We start from the raw sequence: 20973 nt of genomic DNA, 5'->3' as shown, positions 1-20973 counted from the left end.
TTTTTCAAGGTGACTGGCACCTATTCAGAATATCAGTCCCTGATGTCCACCCATGGGAAGTATGTGGGTGCATTTGCTGCATCTTTTGTCTCCAGGTCTGGCCCACAGCCAGGGCCTGTCTCTCCCACAGGTGCAAGGTATCTTGTCTTTCATACTGGCTTTTTCGAGGGCCCAGCCCTGTCTGCCTGCCTGTAATATTTCTACCTAACTCAGCTGCCTACAACATTCACAGCCACTATTTACTGAAAAGAGACTTTAAGAACCCTCTCAAAGGGTCCCCGTGAGGTTGGATCCCCAAGTTACAGGTGAGGCTCAGAGACGTGACACCATTCCTGTGCTAAAAGGCAACCAGCCTAGCCCGGCCTCCGTGGAAGCTGGGTGCCACTCGAAAGCCCTTCACCGCACAGGTCAATTGCCTCTCCCAGGGTTCTGAGTGCCACTTGGTAATTCTCCATCACCAGGGGCACGCTTGGCCAACACGTGACGTCAACACAGACACAGCGTGTGGGCTCTAGTGCCAGGCCGCTAGGTCTGAATCCAAGCTCACCTCTGTGCTCTCGCATGGGTTACTTCGCCTCTCTGAGCCTCCGTGGATTCAGCTGTTAACCATTTAGAATCTTCCTAAGAGGGCTGTTAGGGCTGAATGATACAAAGCAGGCAGACTGAAGCGAGCCCCAGGGGTTATTGCTATTATTATCCTCTCGGTGGGCGGAGGAGCCACACAGCAGAGAAAAGACACTGACTCAGAACCTCAAACCAGTTTCCCCAAACCCTTCCATACCCTCACCATGGTCTGCACCAGACGACAGGAGATCCCCCAGATGAGAAACACAAACCGTCATGCAAAGTCAATCCTCTCGGCTGACCCAGTTCAAAGCAGGCTCAAAATCCCTCCAGGGCTCAGAATTTTCACACAGATCAGAGCAAAACTCTCAGTGGCCCCCAATCCCACCCCCACCCCTCCTCCCAAGGCTCATGACAGGCTCCTGACAGGCGTCGGGCAAACAACTCATGAGCAAACAGCTCATGCGGCTGCGTGGCCTTGGGCAGGTCACATCACCTCTCTGACCACCAGTTCCACTTATCTGCAAAATGCATTAAGAATGCTGAACTGGAGGGGGCTGCTGGCAAGCGTAAGGTTGTGAGTTCGATTCCTGGTACCAGAAGAAAAAAACAAACAAACAAACAAAGAATGCTGAACCAGGCCAGGGATATAGTTCAGCGGAACAAGCACCTGCCTGGCAAGTGCAAGGTCCTGGGATAGATTCCCACTACCAAAAAAAAAAAAAAGCTGAACCTTGCAGGATCAGGATGAAAATGCCTAGGAGGCCAGGCATGGTAGCACATGCCTATAATCCTAGCACTCAGGAGGCTGAGGCAGGAGGATCCAGCCTAGGCTACAAAGTGAGTTCAAGGCCAGCCTGAACTACATAGCAAGACCCTGTCTCAAGCCGGCCGTGGTGGCACACCCCTGTAATCCCAGCACTCGGGAGGCTGAATGAGGCTGGAGGATCACTGTGAGTTTGAGACCAGCCTGGGCTACAAAGTGAGCTCAAGGCCAGCCTGAACGGCACAGCAAGACCCCGTCTCAAAAAGACAAAACAAATAAAAAAATAGACCTTGTCTCAAACAGACAAAAAAAGAAAATGCCTAGGAGGTGGCTGGCCCCTAACAGGTACTCTTGCATAGAATGTTTCTCCTCTACCATCCTCACCTCTGCCTGTTACTGTTCAGCCCAACCTTCAGTCACCACCACGACCCAAGCCTGGGGACTACCGCTGACTGCCCTCCTTCCTCACTTGCCTCTCTAAATGCTCTCTTCAAACCTACAGAGGCAGGGACAGCTCCGCTGTCGGCCTTCCTCCCGGGGCCTTTCCTTAGCCACTTTATGTATCAGGACCCGCGCTGCAGCTGGGCGTGGTGGCACACACGCTACTGAGGCTATGTGGTGAGGTCCTGTCTCAAAATACAAAACGAAAAAAGGGCTGCAGATGTAGCTCAGTGCAAAGGCCTAGAGTTCAATCCCCAGTACCACAAAAACGGCCTGGGGATTTAGCTCAGCGGCACAGCGCCTGCCTGGCAAGCGCGAGGTCATGAGTTTGATTCCCGGTATCGGAAAAAAAACTCCAGTGGCCCCAGAGATGGGACTCCTGTTCCTCCTCCTCGTTCCTTCATTCCCTCAACTCCAAACACAAGGCCGCCTGCCTGCTCCTCAGACAAGCTGAGCTCATCTGCACTCTGCTAACCCCTCCATCTAGAATGTTCCTTCCCTGACCTTCTCCATAGTGTAACTTCAGCTTTTGGCTCAAATGTCGCCTCCCCAGAGAGAGAACAGGCTATCCCTGACCACTGCAGGCTCCGGCTTCCTCGTCCTGTGATCCCAATGGGTTTTTCCTCCTTCCCGGAAGTCATCCCCAACAGGGAATTAGCAAAAACCATCTTCTCCCTTTGCTGGTTCACTTGCTTACTGGCCCTTCCTGGGGCTGTGAAAACTGTCCATGTCAGCGTCTGCCCTTCACTGTGCCCCAGCCTGGCTGGGCAGTTGTCTTCAAAACTCCCAAGTCCGCCCGAGGAATGGGAGCAGCAGGGCAGGGTTAACAAGGCCCCGGGGGCGGGGCAGCCACCCACAGGAAACTCCAGCTCTTCTTCCGTTCTCTGTCCAGCGAATACAGCAGGCAGTCATTTCCCATGCGGAGAGCCTGGCCATTTCAGGGCCCAAAGAGACCCCAGAACAGGAAATCTCCCTTTCAGCAGTTAATCAGCCCCTCTTGCTTCTTGCCTGAAAGGCCCATTCCCCTAGAGAAGATGTGTGGGTGAAGTCTAACCTGGATGCAATGGGCCCTGCACCAGGCAAAGATGCAGAAAAACCCAAGGGAGAGCCCGGGGTCTCCTCACCACTCCCGCAGGCATCTTAGAGACAGCTACTGTTTCAGAATCATCCAACTGTGAGGAAGAGGAGTGGCTTTCTCCAGGGAAAACACACTGTGTGCCAGAGGACGACAACCCCTCCCCTCCTCGCCAAAAAGGCCAGCTGACCAAATTTTCAGTCTCAGCTCTTTGTGCCCTTGTAAGTCTACAGCTCTCTCTGGTGACACCTCCCAGAAGAGTCCTCAGCCTCCCTGGGATTCTGCAATTCTGCCCGTGTCCTGAGGCAAGGGCCCATCCCACGGGGACCGATCCGCACATCTGCAGCATTCGTAAGGGCTCAGCCTTGAAATGGGAAAGTAAAGCGTTTTTCAAACATATCTTCTCTCCATTGCACTGCTCAATGGGCTCAAGTGGAGTGAATTCACACTGCTCCTTCCAGCCGCTATCTAGTTCCCTAGGGCCTATCAGCATCAGCGTCCCCAAACTTCAGTCTACATTTTCTTTTTTTTTTGGTTTTGGTTTTCCGGTACCAGGAATCAAACTCACGACCTTGCGCTTGCCAGGCAGGCGCTGTGCTGCTGAGCTAAATCCCCAGCCCCCAGTCTACATTTTCAAGATGTCCATTCGTGACACTCCTCAGCTCTTACCAACCATTATTCTATCTGATCCCAGTGCAAAAAATAGCAACTAATTTGAAAGAGCTCTCCCAAAATGAAGTGGGAAGTGGACAGTGGACAGTCGGGGAAGGGTGACTAAGGTGGAAGATAAAATTGGCAGGCGTCGTGGCACAGGCCTGTAATCCCAGCACTCGGGAGGCTGAAGCAGGAGGATCGTTGCGAGTTTGAGGCCAGCCTGGGCTACATAAGTGAGTTCATGGCCAGCCTGAACTGCATAGCGAGACCCTGTCTCAAAAAGACAAAAATAAAAAAATCTAGGTCAGTCAGAGTAGGAAGGTCCTACACAGAGGGCCCAATAATCTCCAAGGGAAGCAAGCAGCAATCAAATCCATTCAGGAAAACCCACTGCCACCGTCCAGCCAGAGATGGCCACCTCACACGCCAGGAGGCCAAATCCAGCCCAGCCGCCGCTGGGGGTCTTGAAAATCCGATAAAGTTGTATTTAAAGATGGTTAAAAAATAAATAAATAAATAAATAAATAGGGGGCTGGGGGTTTAGCTCAGCAGCACAGCGCCTGTCTGGCAAGCGCAAGGTCATGAGTTCGAATCCCAGTACTGGAGAAAAACAAACAAAAATAAATAAGTAAAATAAAATAAAACAAAAATAAAAATGGGTAAACTAGCCAGGGTACACTGGCTCAAGCCTGAAATCCCAGCACTCGGGAGGCTGAAGCAGGAATCTGGGCAACTTGGCTGTTTTTGTTTTAAACAGTCTGGAGATGCAGCTCAGTGCAAAAGCCCTGGAGAGGGGAAGGGGGAGGAAGCAAAAACAGAGTTTCCAATCTCAGATCTCCAGTGTCTATTACAAACAAAACTGGGAGAGGTGGAGCGCACCCGTCATCCCAAAGCGCCGCAGAAGGATCCCGAGTTCAAGGTCAGCCTGCCCTGCAGGACCAAGTCTCAGAAAACAAAATTAAATAAATAAATCACAAGATCAGGCCACACAAGGGCCCCATCTCTTATGGAACAGCCTTCTAGGTGGTCCCACTTGGTGCAACTCTAGACGCCCTGGCTGGCCAAGGCCTCTACTATTTTTCACTTTCAGGTAATTAAATCGAGCCCTGCAAATCCCCTGCAGAGCGTGCAGGGCTGGGGAAGCGAAGCAAGGCCATAAGGCAAGCAGAGGGATCAGAGATGAAGGCTGTTGTACCTGGCGGGTCAGGTTCTAGCAAGTCTAACTGCATACAAATCATAGATCTGTTGGTATTTCGGGGAGCACAGAGGGAGGAACACAGCTGAAAATATATCACACGGTTAACGCAGGTTACCTGGCAAGAGAAGGGTTCTGACTTTTTCTCTGCATACTTTCACTCCTTGCGAGAAGAGGCATTGATTTTATAATTTGAAAGAAAATCCAACCAATCATTTCCCCACCTGGCTTAACGTTAATTAGTTTACAGCTCTTGGAGGACATCCTTCACAGAAAGAAGCCTGCACTGAGCAACTACTAGAATCGCCAGCCCCCAACAGTGCATGCTAAAGGCAGGGAGAGGGCAGCCCAGCTCTCGGCTTACCCTGCACAACTTCGCAGTCGGTGCCAAAATGCCCAGGGCCTCAACAAGAAGTGTCCACTTGGGAAGGTAAAAAGAACACACAGTCCCTGCAAATCTTTTCAAAGAACAAGCGGGCCCGGAAAGGTCCGATGAAGCAACCTGTAAACACCACAATAACCATCCACGGAGCATGTTCTATGTTGTGCCGGTCCCTGGCTAGGAGTTTCCGCCTACGCACCCAGTGCAGCCCGCACAATAAATCCACTCGTCTACTGCGGCTGTGGAGCGGTACTGCCAAGGAGAACTTTCCGTAATGACAGCCATGGTCTATATCTCTTCTACATGGGGAACTTTTCTTTTTCCTTTTTAATCCCCCTGGACTGGGAACTGAACTCAGGCCTCTCACACACTAGGCAAGGACTCCCGCACTAAGCTACATCCCTGACCGGTTTTATTTGGACGCAGGATCTCGCTAAGTTGCCCTGGCTGGCCTTGAACTTGCCATCCTCCTATCTCAGCCTCCTGAGAGTGAGTAGCTGGGATTACAGGTGTGTGCCACAGGTCTTGATTGAATTTCTGTTTTTCTTAATGTAAATTTAAACAGTCACACACAGCGGCAACCCCACCCACGGGAGGCGGAGCTACAGAAACAATATCGGGACAATGGAACAGGCCTGCAGGCAAGCAGGACACTTCAGAAAACATCTACCCAGCCCTGTGTGAACTGAGCGTTTGGTAGATTTAAGGCATAATGATGTGCGGTCCAAAAATGTATGTATGGACTTGTCTTCCATTCCTCCTTTAGTCTGGCTGGGAAATTCTCAAATCTTCTGTGTGCATAAGCATATCTGACCAAAGCTGATCAACATTCGTGGACAATTTAAGGGAAATTCCCACCCCCACCACTACCCCCATGCTAGGCAGGCGCCCAGGACCTCCTCTATGCTAGGCGAGAAGCGCTCTACCACGGAGTACCTCCTTCGAACCTGTAGAGATCTACACAAAAGGCTGAGGAAGAGGAGGACCTGGGTTTCCAAGGGTGTGGATAAAACAAGCGGAAGGCGGCCCTCAAGGGGAGCAGGCTGGAGGGCTGCAAAGGGAGGCTTGACGAGGAAAGGGAGCCAGGTCAAATAGGTGGCACAGGAAGACAGTCTGTAGGCCCTCCCCAGGTGGAGAGGACAGGCTTGGATCTGTCCTCCACACAGTGGTCTTAAGAAGCCCCTAGGAACAGAACACAGGAAAGGGCAACACCTGGGTTTGTATTTTAGAAACAGCCCAGTAGAAGTAATATGTTGGGAAGGAAAGAAATCAGAGGGGAAAGCAGCGCATGTTGGGACATAATTGTAATCCTAGCATTCAGGAGGCTGAGGCAGGAGGATTGCCAAGAGTTTGAGGCCAGCCTGGGATATATACTGAATTCAAAGCCAGCCTAAACTACACACTAAGACACTTGCTTCAAGAAAACAAAGAAGAAGAAAAAAAAAAAAAGCAGAGGGAAGGGACCATGTCAAAGAGCACACCACCAGGCATTTCAGAAATCTGAACCCAGAGAAATATTTCCAGACATTGGACTACGTTGGAAACAAAGCCATCCTTTCCATCCAAAAGGCTGCTTTTACTTCACTCTCTCGGGTAAAAGTTCTATGCATCAGAGTCAAAACCCAGTCATTCATTTTTTTTTTCATTCAAAATAAAGATCTACTGTACCCCAAGGAAAGCAGGAACAATGATAGCAAACAGAGCAAAAGAAGAGCAAAACCAAAAGGCAAGCCAGGTGTGGTGTCGTACTCCGGTAATCCCAGCACTCCAAGCGGCTGAAGCAGGAGGATTATTTCAAATTCAAGACCAGCCTGGGCTACAAAATGAGCTCAAGGCCAGCCTGAACTGCATAGCGAGACCCTGTCTCAAAAAAAAAAAAAAAAAAAGGCAGGACTCTCTCATTTAGAGCAAGAGAAGAGAGGAACTTCAAGGTCTAAGCAAAGTACCTGTGGTCAGAGGTGGCTCTTTCAAAGCCTGGAAGGTCAAGTGTGGATGGAGGAGAGAGAAGAACACAGAGAGGGGAAGTTAGCAAACCTGTCAGGGGCCAGCATATGAGGACGTGAGGGCTGTGACCTTCATTCTAAAACCCAGGGAAAACTAGGAGTGTGGTTCACTGGTACAGAACACATGCTTAGCATGTGTAAGGTCCTGTGTGAAACAGTTCCCAGCCAATAGCCCCAGCATCTCACTCATAGGTCTATGCCCCAAAGAAATGAAAACGTGCTTCGCAAACACCCGATACCTGAATGTTCACAGCAGCATTACTCAAAATAATCAAAATGTAGACATAATTCGAGAAATAAAAGGGTAAACAAAGTGTGGCATACATACGCAATGGAAGTGTGTAGCCCCAGCTGCTTGGGAGGGTGAAGTGCAACAATTGTTGCAGCCCATGAATCTGAGACCAGCCTGAGCAACAATGGGACCTCACCTCAAAGTACAGTCTATGGCGCATGGTGGTGCACGCCTGCAACCCCAGCACTCAGCAGGCTGAGGCAGGAGGATCATGCTGAGTTCCAGGCTAGTTTGGACTACACAGTGAGTTCAAAACCAGCCTGAACTACAGAGCAAGACTCTGTCTCAAAAAAACCTTAAAAATGGCAGCCAGACGTAGTGTCGTACACCTGTAATCCCAGCACTTTTGAGGCTGAGGCAGGAGGATCTTTGCAAGCACCAGGTCAGACTGTGCTACAAAGCGAGTTCAAGACCAGCCTGCACTGCATAATGACACTGTCTCAAAAAGACCCCCAAAAAAAACCTAAAAAAAAAAAAAACGAGCTGGGCACGGTGGCGCACGCCTGTAATCCCAGCACTCAGGAGGCTGAGGCAGGAGGATTGTCATGAGTTTGAGACCAGCCTGGATTACAAAGTGAGCTCAAGGCCAGCCTGAACTGCATAGCGAGACCCTGTCTTGAAAAGACAAAAAAAAAAAAAAAGAAAGAAAAGAATCCACCATCACTGTAGCAAAATGAAATATAGGTTGAACATCCCTAATCTAAAAACTTGAAGTTCAATGTATTGAAAAATCTGAAACTTTCTATCTGGGCGTGGTAGTGCATGCTTGTAATCCCAGCACTAGGGAGGCTGAGGCAGAAGGATCATTTCAAGTTCGAGACCAGCCTGGGTTACAAAGTGAGCTCAAGGCTAGCCTGCACTGCATAGCGAGACCCTGTCTCAAAGAGACAAAAAAAAAAAAAATCTAAAACATTCTGAGTACCAACCTAACACCAGAAGTGGAAAATTCCACACCTGATCTTAGGTAAGAGATCACAGTCAAGACAGAGACCCACTAAAAAATATTGTCTAAAATGACCATCAGTCTATGTGCATAAAATTCACATGAAACAATGAATTTTACGTTTAGATTTGGGTCCTTTCCCCAAAATAGCTCACATACATGCAAATATTCCAAAAATCTAGAAAAAAATCCAAAATCTGTACCACTCCTGGCCCCAAGCAATTCAGATAAGAGATACCCAACCTGTAACTATTAGCCAAAACTTTCAGGTGGAAAAAAGTACTAGAATCTTTAAAAGACCTCCAATCCGGAACATTCATTCTAATGCCTTTAGCAGAAGAAAAAGACATGGTTCTGAGCCGGGCGTGGTGGCGCACCCCTGTAATCCCAGCACTCGGGAGGCTGAGGCAGGAGGATTGTTGCAAGTTCGAGGCCAGCCTGGGCTGCAAAGTGAGCTCAAGGCCAGCCTGAACTGCATAGCGAGACCCTGCCTCAAAAAGACAAAAACAAAAAAAACAAAGACATGGCTCTCCTTAGAAATTAAAAATGGGCCAGGGATATAGCTCAGCAGCACAGTGCCTGCCCTGGCAAGCACAAAGTCCTGAATTCGATTCCCAGCATCAAAGAATTAAATTAAATTAAATTAAATTAAAAATGGTCAATTTTACATTGTCATCTTCTAAAATAATATTCACATAAACATGTAATGTGGGTCAGGCCTCAAACACGGGGAAAGCACAAGGTTTCCACCAGGAGCCATGAAGCTGAACTGCATGGATGCAAGCAACAGGATTCTGCGTACAGACACATGCAGGGTGATCCTGGCCCAGAGAAGGTAGATGATTTCCCTTTTAGAAGCCACCACCAAGCCAAGTGTGGTGGTGCACCACTGTAATCCCAGCACGCAGGAGGCTGAGGATCCCAAGTTCGAGGCCAGCCTGCTCTACTAGTGAGACCCTGACTCAGAAACAAAGCCATCATCAGACATCTCAGAGTACGAGGGATATTTCAGATCTCGTTGAAAGGAGAAACAACCTGGTAGTTAAGTAATGTACTCCCAGATAAAGTCTTCTCGATGCAGAGAGCACCCATGGTACTTCCTGGGCTCCTGAGAGACTAACAGAGCCAGAACAGTGAAACTGACAGATGCTCGTTTCTTTTTTCCCATCTTTTTGAGACAGGGTCTCACCATGCAGTTCAGGCTGGTCTTGAACTCACTTTGTAGCCTAGGCTGGCCCTGAACTCACAACGATCCTCCTGCCTCAGCCTCCCGAGTGTTGGGATTACAGGCATGCGCCACCGCACGGGGCTCAAAATGCTCATTTCTTGAAAGAAAAATCCTCAGCACTTCTACATTGCCCAGCAATTTAAAAGTGTTTATAGTTATATTTTCTTAAAGAGTTTCCTTAAAAAAAAAAAAAAATGACAGAAGGTCTCTATCTCACGGAAGTCCTCATAAACAATCCCTTTGTGAGGGTCTTCATTTACATACAACAGTGCGAGTGAGGAGCCCATACTAATTAAGGTCTGGGGCTGGTTAGCAAATAGCTATAATTGTAGATTCCCTAGCATCCTGTCTCTGAAAACATATCCATACCCAGACAAATCTCAGCAAGAACGACTGTTCAGAATTTTAGTATCTTGGGCTTCCGCTGCATCTGTGCCTGGCTTCCAAGTGGCTCGTTCCCTTGTGCCAGTGACATTACACAGACATTTTTAAAATGTTTTCAGCTTTGGCAGCCTGGCATCCACATACTACAATCATTACCGCAAAACGTACACATGGCAGGATCAAGATGCAAGCAGCCCAAATAGGGCCGCCTTTGTACAGAGACACGAACTCAACTCACGAAGTCCATCGCTTTTCGGAACGCAAGTCTCTGGCCTTCTAAGGGGCTTGTTCTGACTCATGCGCGGTGGGGCCCAAATCCTGCAAGGACCTGTGCTGTGCTCAGTCTCGTGAAGAAAATGCAAACCGACGTCCCTCAGCCTGCTCTGTCCCAGAGATCTGTTTTGTTGGTTGGGTTCGGGCGTGATCTTTGAGAAACTGGTCTGCGTAAAGCACACTTCCAAATCAGGCACTGTTACTGGGGGCGGGGGAAACCCAGCTGGCAACACCAGGTGAGACCCAGCAACCAGGTCGAGATGGAGGCGCCCTCTCCCTTTGGCAACTGTTCCACTCACAGAAGCCTCAAGCATCCCAGATGCCAGAACAATCAGTGACCTACCTCCTGGGCCCTGCTGGCTCGTGACTTGGAACCCTTGGGATACAGCCCATGGTTAAGTACAAAGAGTTAAAACCAAAAATAAAACCAGCACCCTACTTTGCCCACTTCATTGATCTGTGTAAGCCTCAGTTTCCTTTCTGTGAAATGGGAACAAGAACACAATGACATCATAGTATAGTTATGAAAATCAAATGAGGTAATCTGCAAATAACACCCGGCACCTAGTCAGTATTCACAAACCATGGCCACATTTTGACCATGCAGACTTGAGCTCCAGGAACCTCAGCAAGCCAGGGTATGACCTTCCTGGCCCCTGTATACCTGACCCAAGTGGCTCCATCAGAACCGTCCCTGGAAACAGAGCAGCCACTATAGACACCCGCCATGGCAACAGAGCTCAGTTCCACCCAAGGACAGCTACCCAAGGATGTCCGTAAACAAAGAGGAAGGTCTCCCTGGAAACCAAGGGCCTCTGTTCTCACTGACTCACCACCACGGCAAGGGCTCCCCGGCACCTGAGAAAGCATTCTCAACAGCTACAAATCAGCTCTCTCCCATGCTGCAGAGGCCAGTGGGACAGGAGGCCGGCAGTGTGGTGCAAGGTATGGGAACCCGAGATCAAGACAGGCGCTTCCCCCTGGGCCCAGCCTGCCTCCCGGGCAACGCCGCAGAATTCTGCACTGCGCCCCTTGCTGGGTAAGGGTCTGTCCGCGTCCACCTCCCATACCTTCTTCCTGAAGGCGGCACATGGGAGAAAATACAAAACACAGGGAGGAGGGCTTGCCCCTGCCAGACCTACCAGTACAAGCTCCTTGTCCTCCAAGGTGATTCTAACCACGGCTAACATTTTCAGGCACACACTGTGTCCTAGACACTATTCTGAGCAAATTTCATCTTTTTATCAGACCCTAAACCTTCAATTCTTTTTGTCCACTGGTATTGGAACCCAGATGGAACCCAGAGCCTTGACATACTAGATAAGCACTGTACCCCTTTCATATTTTATTTAGAGACAGGGCCTGTACATCCCAGGCTGGCCTTGAACTTTCAATCCTGCCTCAGCCTCTCCAACAGCAGCTGGGATTAAAGGCACACACCACATCCACCCGGGTGGTGGCTTTTAAAACCTCCGTACAGCCAGGCATGGTAAGACACGCCTGTAATTACAGAACTCTGAGGCTCAGGAAGGAGGATCCTAAGTTCAAGCTCAGCCTAGGCAACTTAGTGACTTAGTGAGAACTTGACTCCAAAGATGAAAAAGGGCTGGGCATGAAGTTCTATGTGAAGGCCCTGGTTTCAATTCCTGTTATGGCTAAATAAAAAAATGCAGTAAAACCAGGTGTGGCAGCACGCACCTGTAATCCCAGCAATTTAGGAGGCTGAGGCAGGAGGATCACCTCAAATTCAAGGCCAGCCTGGGCTACATAGTAAGTTCAAGGCCAGTCTAAACTACATAGCTGAGGCAGGTGTGGTGCATGCCTGTAATCCCAGAACTCGGGAGGCTGAGGCAGGAGGATCACCTCAAATTCAAGGCCAGCCTGGGCTACATAGTAAGTTCAAGGCCAGTCTAAACTACATAGCTGAGGCAGGTGTGGTGCATGCCTATAACCCCAGCACTCAGGAGACTGAGGCAGGAGGACTGTTGTGAGTTCAAGACCAGTCTGGGCTACAAAGTGAGTTCAAGGCCAGCCTGAACTGCATAGCGAGACCCTGTCTCAAAAAGACCAAAAAAAGAAAAAAAAGAAAAAAAAAGAATGTACCAGAACATAGTGCACAAATGAAAAAGCTTTCTCACTGCTGGAGTGGGGGTTTTCAAAGAAGGAAGGGGAAAAGGCTAGAAGTGAGCCATGGAGTGATGGAAGAACTAGGGATAAGCATTATAAACTCATGTCTACCTACAGCAGACGCAGATGGGCACACGGGGAGGTATGTAAAGGTCTGTGGGCGCTGGGGATTTAGCTCAGCGGCACAGCGCCTGCCTGGCAAGCGCAAGGTCGTGAGTTCGATTCCCGGTGTGGGAAAAAAATAAAAAAATAAAGGTCTGTGTGTGTGCCCTGTGAAGATGCACGTATGTTTCGTTGCTGGCAGTTCAGAGAATCCAGAAAGCAAAGACATCCATTCCACTAACAGTGAGCACACCCAGCAGCAGATCTTGGTCTCTAACACCAATCCCCAATGAAAGATGCAAGGGTGCTTGGAATGGCTGAATCTAGGGCTCCACAAAACACATTCAAGATGAGCCAGCACCCCTTGTAGCATCAGAAAGTAAGGAAGTGCTCAAGAACCGATTCCCACCATGCCGCGGGCTGTCACAGGCACATCAGAACCATGAGACGGAATCCTCCACTGCTGGAGTAAGAGCAATTTGCAATAAAGATCAATAAGTAGTGTTGGATTATAAAGCAAAATCTAATTATCCCTGGGCCGTGACAAATACAAAAGCATAAATAAATAGAAAAAAGCAAATCCATGAGCGGGACCCAGAAGCATTCCAAGTAACTCAGGCAGATACTCCGCCCTCCTTAAGGAAGTGGAGCATCACACCTCCTCCTCCAGGGCAGCTCAAGCATAGCAACTTCCCTCTAAGGAGCACCGCACAGAAAAGGAGAAAATCTCAGCCGTGGCCAGGAGTCAGGTTCAACATCAACAGAAATAAGGCCCTTGATACGCCGCTACGAGTGCAGCACTTTACCTCAGTAGTCTGAAAAGTGATGATCCCCAAAGTGATGACCCCAAACCAGGCACAGTGACAGACAGCTATAATCCCAGCCACTCAGCAGGAGGCTGAGGCAGGGAAGATCACACAAGTTCAAAACCAATTGGGGCAAACACAGTGTGATCCTGAGAAACATCAAACAAACCCCAGCTGAGGGGCATCCTATGAAAGACCTGACCAACCCTCCTCAAAACCGTTAGGTCAGATCTGGGGGGCGTGGTGGCACACACCTGTAATCCCAGCACTCAGGAGTCTGAGGCAAGAGGATCACTGCGAGTTCAAAGCCAGTTTGGGCTACATAGTGAGTTCAAAACTAGCCTGAACTACATAGTGAGACCCTGTCTCAAAAAAAATAGCTAAAGACAAAAAGGTTTGGGGATGTAGCTCAGTGTCACAGCACTTGCTTAGCATGACAAGGCTTTGGGTTTGATCCTAGGACCTGGGGGATAGGGAGGTCCTTAATGGAAAAACTCCGGAAATCTGTTTGGTGTTATGTTTGGTTTTTGTTTAATTTTTGAGACAGAGTCTCACTATGTAGTCCAGGCTGGTCTTGAATTTGCCATGTTTCTCCCACTTAGCCTCCTGAGTGCTAGGATTATAGGCATGTGCCACCACACCCAGCAGGAAATCTGAATAAAGATGGGATTTAGTTATGTAATGACATCAACACTGATTCAGTAATTATGATAACTGTGTCATACCAATGTGTGATGCTAATAATGGGGGGAGAGATATGAGAAATCTCAGCTCTGTCCTTGCAACTTTTCTGGAAATCTAATACTATAAATAAAATGTATAGGTTTGGGTTTTTTTGTTTTTTATGGGGTTTTTTTTGCCTTTTTGTGACAGGGTCTCACTATGCAGTTCAGACTGGCCTTGAGCTCACTTAGTAGCCAGGCTGGCCTCCAACTTGCAAGGAGGCCAGTGTGGTGGTGCACGCCTATAATCCCAGCACTCGGGAGGCTGAGGCAGGAGGATCACTGTGAGTCTGAGGCCCACCTGGGCTACAAAATGAGTTCAAGGCCAGCTTGAGCTGCATTGCAAAACCCTGTCTCAAAAAGGCAAAAAAAAGAAAAAAATTTAAATTAATTTCAAAAATAAAAATAAACTCCTTCAAGTCTAGCTGGCCCTGGAAAGACTGCATGACATCTGTGATGAACCTGAGTCACCGGAAACACTAGCGGGACCCAAGACAGCACGTTCTGGGCAAAGGGCACACGGGCCCCGAGGACAGGAGGGAGGGCACAGGGTCATCCCAGGAGGCAGCTCACCACGCCTTCAGACCTGAACCTAAAGGTGCCAGAAGTTCAGTGGAGGGAGTCAGCAAAACAAAATGCAAGAATGTTCTGGCTGCTGAAGACAGAGGTGGGGAACAGGGCACCGGACAAAAAGGGATGACAGTCGCTCGTATCAGTCACAGTTCAGGCAGCAGCGGGAGAGACACTAGGTGACAAGGTAAGCGCACCCAGGTACGTGCCACCTATGAGACAAGCTGTCTCCACATGCAGAGAGGGGCTGAGCAGGCCCGCATCCGGCCTGGTGACCCTCTGGGACCAAGACCCTTCTGGAAAAGTCTCCACTCAGGGCTCTGGGGCACTCACTGCAGGTACATCCACTTCCTGGGGGGCATTCTCAGTTGGGTCCTGCTCTGCCACTTAACACCTGCGAGATGTCACCATCTGGAGCCTCAGTTTCCCCATCTGTAAAGTGGGAAGGACACTTCCTACCTCAGGAGAAGAGGAGTTGAACTAGAGAAAGTCCCAGGGTGAGCACCAGCCTTCACAAACACAAGTATCATTTTTATACGGAAGCCCAGGGAGGAAGGAGCCTAGGAATCTCCAACAACCCATTCTACAGACAGAAGCAGAGACCACCCTCCCTCTGCCCCCACATCTCCACAGCCCACACAGGACTCGGGCCACTACAAGGGGCCAAGCGGCACTGGCTCCAGGGGCCTGGTACCTCCAAACAGCCCTTGGGGATGGTCCTTCCTTCCCTGCAGGGCCCAGGGCTCGGCTGTGATAAGGTTGGGGCTCACCTGGCTCCCGGCCCTGCCCACCCTGCCTGCCGCAGCTGGGCCTCACCTGACCATCTGCCCCTCAGCTTGGCCCAAATGACACGCTGTCTTATAAAAACCCTTGAGGAGTCTTCTATTTCAGAAGACTTGGGGAGTCGCTCCTTGCGACATTCTGGCTGGATGGAGGAGTCTCCTTGAGCCATCCCCGCCGCACTCCATGCTCCAGACCCCTCCCCGCTGGCTCGGCTCTGCTCTGCTTGGCGCAGAGGATCCTCAGCAGCATGGCCAGGGAATCTAACCCCATGAGACAGCCGTGCAGTCTGGAGATGAACATTTTCGCCAACATCCTAAGATCGAAAAATGCTCCACTAGCTCACTGTTAAAAAAGCAACCTGGGACAGGGGAGATATATAGCTCAGCGGCACAGCACCTGCCTGGCAAGCTCAAGGTCCTGAGTTCGATTCCTGGTACCAAAAAATAAAAATAAATAAATCTGACTTTTTTTTTTTCCCAGTACCAGGAATTGAACTCACAACCTCGCACTTGCCAGGAAGGCGCTGTACCGCTGAGCTAAATCCCAGCCCCTCAAATCTGACTTTTATTAAAATATAAAATAGAGCTGGGCGTGGTGGTGCACGCCTATAATCCCAGCACTCTGGAGGCTGAGGCAGGAGGATCGTTGCAAGTTCGAGACTAGCCTGGGCTACAAAGTGAGCTCAAGGCCAGCCTGAACTGCATAGTAAGACCCTGTTTCAAAAAGATAGACAGATAGATAGATAGAGGCATGCATGCATGCACTGTGAAAGCAAAAGTGAATAACTCCTCCCATTTGAGAAGCCCCAGAAATGTCTCACAGGCCAAAGGAAGAGCACCAACCTCTCACTCAGAAGACTGGACAGGCTCCTACAGCCTGTGAGCACAACACAGGCCGTGCTTGCTCTAATTTGCTGCATTTTGCCCTAAATGCAAATATGCCCCAGCATTCCAGAAAGTACTTCCTTTTTATCTCTAACCAAGACCACCGCTTTCCAATGAAGTGGGCCAACCTCATCCCACTTCTGAGATTCCAGAGGGGCCAGTTGCTGAAATCAGGAAACCAGCAGCAGCTGCGAACTCCAGTGGCTTCCAAAACATGCTTTAAATTCTGATTCCTGAAAGAATCACCCCGGGGAGAGGTAGCCAGGCATCCTCGACCCAGACGCACACCTACAATTTACTGTCAGGACAATTCCTACACAGCCACGCGAGGGAAAGAAAATCAAAAAGACTTCTCTGGAAATTAGGCCCATCCATCAAGGGGTCTGCATCTCACAAGCCGAGGAGTTGAGAGGCAAGCTCAGCTGGCCACACTTCAATGCTCTCTCCAACAACAAAAAGAAATTCCCATTTCCTCCTGAGCACGGGAATAGAGAATGTAAGGTTTTTACTCACCTTTGGAGCGAGTAGAGATATCCATGCCCTCTACCACCTCCTGTTCTGTTTTTATTTCCTCTTCAGCCAAGCTGAAACAGAGCAAATTACGTTCATGTTTAGGTAGGCTAAGAACCCGCCCCATGGGGGCAGCTGTTGAGATGCCTGGCCGCAACCCACCTTTAAGACAATGCCCCAGCCTCATCCAGGGGTGGGGTAAGGAACACACCTGATTTCAACAGTGTTAAGATTCCTGAAGGACCTCTTTAAAACACGAGGCGCTTCTTTCATAACACTGTCTAAGTCAAACTACTTGCCCCTTGCCATGCTACTGGGGGGATACAAAACAGACTATCTTTCTCCATACACAGTTACAGTCTGCCCCCTTGGGCCCAGGGGAGGCCAGCCTTCAAATAAACAAGTTTCTCCCGGTTAACACCAGGTTCCAAAGCGGACGGGTTGGAGATGTTGCCTGGGGTACCCAGAGTTCTGATCTCTAAATTCTGTAAGATGGAGTTATCTATCCCCAGGCCTCCTCCCTTAAATTTTCCAATTCCCTGATGAGGCAGGAGCGTGAAAAATAAAGATATAGGTTAAATGACACAGTCCTGTAGAAGAATGTGCCCAGACTCGCAGCCAAAACAGTGCAAACCAGCAGCATGTATCCAGGAATTAGAACAGGGTCTCTGCACTCCCGCCCACCAGCACCTCCTCCTTAGACACAGGCCTGGCTGCCTTTTGAACTTCGACTAATTACCCCCCACCACAAAAGGGGAATGAGGAAGCTTAAAAGACAGGCTGAGAGTGGAGGGTCAGGGAGCAAAGGGAGAAAAGTGAGCCCCCTTGGCTGGGAAGATCTGTATTCTAGAACTCTCTCTCTTTCTCTCTCCCCCATCCCTTCTCTTTCCCCCTCCCCCTCCCCTCCCCTCCCCCTCCCCTCCCTTTCTCTCTCTGCTGGAACCGGGTTGAACGAGAGCAGGCCATTTCAGGTCTTTCCCCGGGGACACCTTGCCTGCCAAACCGAAGGAAGAAATGAAGTTCTGCTTTTATAGATACAAATGTTGTGAGGTGCTAGAACTTTCCAAGCATTCAGGCTGACACTGCTGTGGTAGGAATCTGAGCAATCACTAGATGTAATTCCATCAGACCATGGTTTAACAAGAAGAAATGGGTTCATCACCAATTGATAGGGCTGGAATTTTCCATTTGGAAGACTGAAAGCCAGGACAGGAAGAAGGCTGCAGAAGAATGTCCTGTCTGTGTTCCGCGGTCTGGGACAGTGACAAGGCAAAAGATGAGTCCAGAAAGGCAGCCTCAGGCCTGGAACCCCAGGGTAAGATGGAGACGTGTTTAGGAGAGTTCCAGGTTTGTTGGGAGGAGAGAATTCAGGATGGGCGCTAGCTAGAAAGGAAAAGATGATAGCTCAGAATCAAATTATAGGAGCGTGGAGGCCTCCAACTTAACCAGTCCCAGCAGAGAGGAGAAGAGAAAGTAGTGTAGGCTTCAATCAGAACATTAGCACATTTAGCATTCTGATACTGAACCTCGCTATTGCATTTACACAGCATCTGTAGGGAAACCAGGGACACAAATCACCAAAGAAGCAACTGACATGTTGTCACAAATGGTTTCCATCAGGAGAGAGCGGCCTGCTAAATTTAAACACAGAACATGCAATAATACAACATGATTTACTGAAGGTGGTTTGACCACTGTCTACTCCAACTTCAGAGAAAAGCCTTCTCGACTGAGAAACACTGCCTGGAACAAAAGGTTGTCCATCTAGGCGCTGCTGATGGGGTGGGTGGTTCTTCCTTGGAGTGACTGGAAATACATTTTCACAAAAAGCCGCCATACAGTTCTCAGGGAATGGGTAGATGGTTAACTTCAAAAGAGCAAACAGCAACCTTGATCTTTCTAAAAACTCGAATTCTGCTTCCCTCTCTAGCGTGAAGTATGTGAAATCTTAAACTTCTTGAAACTGATCCCATATTTTGAGCGATGGAGAAAAATGCTAATCTGTGCTCCAACCAAAACGTACAGTGGTGAAAGAAACAATTACACATAACAGAGCCAAAAAAACCCACTTGAAGGAGTTCTGCTGTGATGAAAACATTCAAAGGTGTATTGATCACGGAGGAGGAATGCATTCAAGAGAACAATTATTTGGCTTGTAGCAGCCTAGAGGAGCTCAATACTTAAGGCAGGAATGCCGCTGTGAGACTAAGAAATGCAAATAGTTATGGGGTAGCTGTTTGCTGCTGGGTTTCAGATGATCAATTCTCAAGCAGAAGAGAAAGGGGGGAAAAGTTAAGCCGTTTTATCTTTCCAAGTATTACAAGTGGGCACCATAATCACCTTACTTTAGCAACAGCACCACCAGCTTGAGCCCAGGATTTCAAGCACAACAATTTAAGAAAACCATCTTTTCAGAGTTCAGCAAACCCTCCTTTGAAAGGGAACCGTGTCTGTGTGTGCACACACCCACACACTCAACTTGGATTTGACTAAAGGAAATTGCAGTGTATATGCATTAAAAGAAAAAAAAAAAACTTCATTTACAAAAGCAAAGACCAGAATGCAAAATTAGTCATTTCGAATAGCCACATCTAAAGGACTTCCTTTTTTTTTTAACACCACTGATCTCCGGTTTTGTTTTGCTGGCTTTTGCTGGGTGTGTGTGTGTGTGTGTGTGTGTGTGTGTGTGTGTGTGTATGTTCCTTAATTTTCTGGGTTAGTGTTAAGTAGTAATACATTATCAGGACAAAGGGGGGGAAAACTATGAATATTATATCAAAAGTGGTGAGAAGAAAAGATCCGTACCTGTCTGAATGCCCCACAGATCTTGGTCAGTTTAGGTTAACAGCTGTTCAGTGATAAGGGGGAAAAATAATCAAGTAATTTTTAAAAAGAAAAGGCAGCCGCATCTGGAGAAAATACTTTGAACTTCTGCCATTAACACATTAAAGTCTTAGAAAATATACAGCTTCTCTCCTTCCATGTCTGCTAGCTTCCAGGAACCCTGATCATTTGAACCAAAAACAAAAGAACAAGAAGTACTGTTTTCAAACTGACATTGCTTTGCTTTGCTTTTAATGTCTATGGAGACAGGGGCCCCACCAAAAGTAAAACGATTGAAAACCAAACAGCCTTTCCTCCCAAAAGGAAAATTCACTATCAAGTAGTTGTATATACATTGTATCCTCCACCACCACCATCACCACCACCACTACCACCACTACCACCACCACCAGTACCATCACTACCACCACCTCTTGCCCTCACATTTACCCAAGTCACTTGCCTGTGGATTTCACAATCTGATACATTTCAGACAATTCAAAGAAGAGCCAACAGCACCTGCAAACACAACCAAGACCATCCCCTTCCCTCCCCAAAAGAATAAAAAGCTTCTTCCCCAGTGCCTGGGCAAGAAAGCTTGCTTACTTCTTCACCTGCATGCACTGAAAAAAGAGCAATTAAAAGTTGCAGATGAATTGCTGCACCTCCAGGATGCTTTAAGCCTTCTGATGATTAATTCTGAGGACTCAGGGCTGGTCCGTAATTCCCAGGAATCTCATCCCCTCAACACTTCCAAAAGAGAGAGAAAGAGAGAGGAAAAAAAAAAGAGAGAGAGAGAAAGCATCTAGTTTTGACCAAAAAATGCCTGGATACACAATGCCCAGATATTTCTTTTCCCCAAGTGCCCTCACTATTGACTTTTAACCAAGAATCTCTAACCCATCTAGAATACATAACCAGCATGCACAAGAGTCTGGTTCTCAGATGAGGATCATCACACAGCATTTCAAGAATCATGCATCATTCGAGAGGACTTTTCCTGGTTTTTTACTTTCATTCAAAAAAATAAAAAATAAAATACCAAAATGGTCCAGGCTTTAAGAAATATTTAATCCCCAAGGCATAATATCTTCCTCTTCTAGATTATAAAAGAGTTAACATTAAAATAACAAAAGCCATGCTTCCCTAAGTCTGCAATTAATTTTTTTTAAATGGGTGGGAGAGAGAATGGTTAGCAGAACAGCTTTATATAATAAGCACTCACCTAAAACAGGCAGAGTCATCGGTAGCTAAGCTATTTATGCAGGATTCTTAAAATGGCGTCTGCCAACAGTGCCTCACTCCTGTACTGGAGCTAAAATGGTAGCAGTTTGTTCAATAGCTGAGCTTGTGTTTAAGCAGCCCTGCTAGTTTCAAAGCCACCTTCCTAAATATCACAACTAGGAAAACCTCAACCAAAGGACACCAACAACCCAATGTTAGAAG

At 48.3% G+C, this 20973-nt stretch overlaps 1 protein-coding gene across 12 annotated transcripts in view; it reads right to left on the bottom strand.

Moving 5' to 3' along the window:
• Zmynd8 (zinc finger, MYND-type containing 8) overlaps nucleotides 1-20973 on the bottom strand; it is a 135341-nt gene that overhangs the window by 93913 nt on the left and 20455 nt on the right. For all 12 annotated transcript variants that reach the window (XM_005392351.2, XM_013518311.1, XM_005392353.2 and 9 more), the window contains one exon: nucleotides 16708-16778. In XM_005392351.2, the coding sequence (XP_005392408.1) occupies nucleotides 16708-16732 (25 nt within the window). In that variant the 5' untranslated portion in view covers nucleotides 16733-16778. Of the gene's footprint in view, nucleotides 1-16707; nucleotides 16779-20973 lie in introns of those variants that run through there.

This window comes from Chinchilla lanigera, unplaced genomic scaffold (genome assembly GCF_000276665.1).
Source record: "Chinchilla lanigera isolate Chin_1 unplaced genomic scaffold, ChiLan1.0 scaffold00044, whole genome shotgun sequence".
In the NCBI taxonomy this organism is placed as follows: Eukaryota; Metazoa; Chordata; class Mammalia; order Rodentia; family Chinchillidae; genus Chinchilla; species Chinchilla lanigera.
The sequence above is the reverse complement of the archived record's forward strand: the minus strand, read 5'-3'. Positions and strand labels throughout refer to the sequence as shown.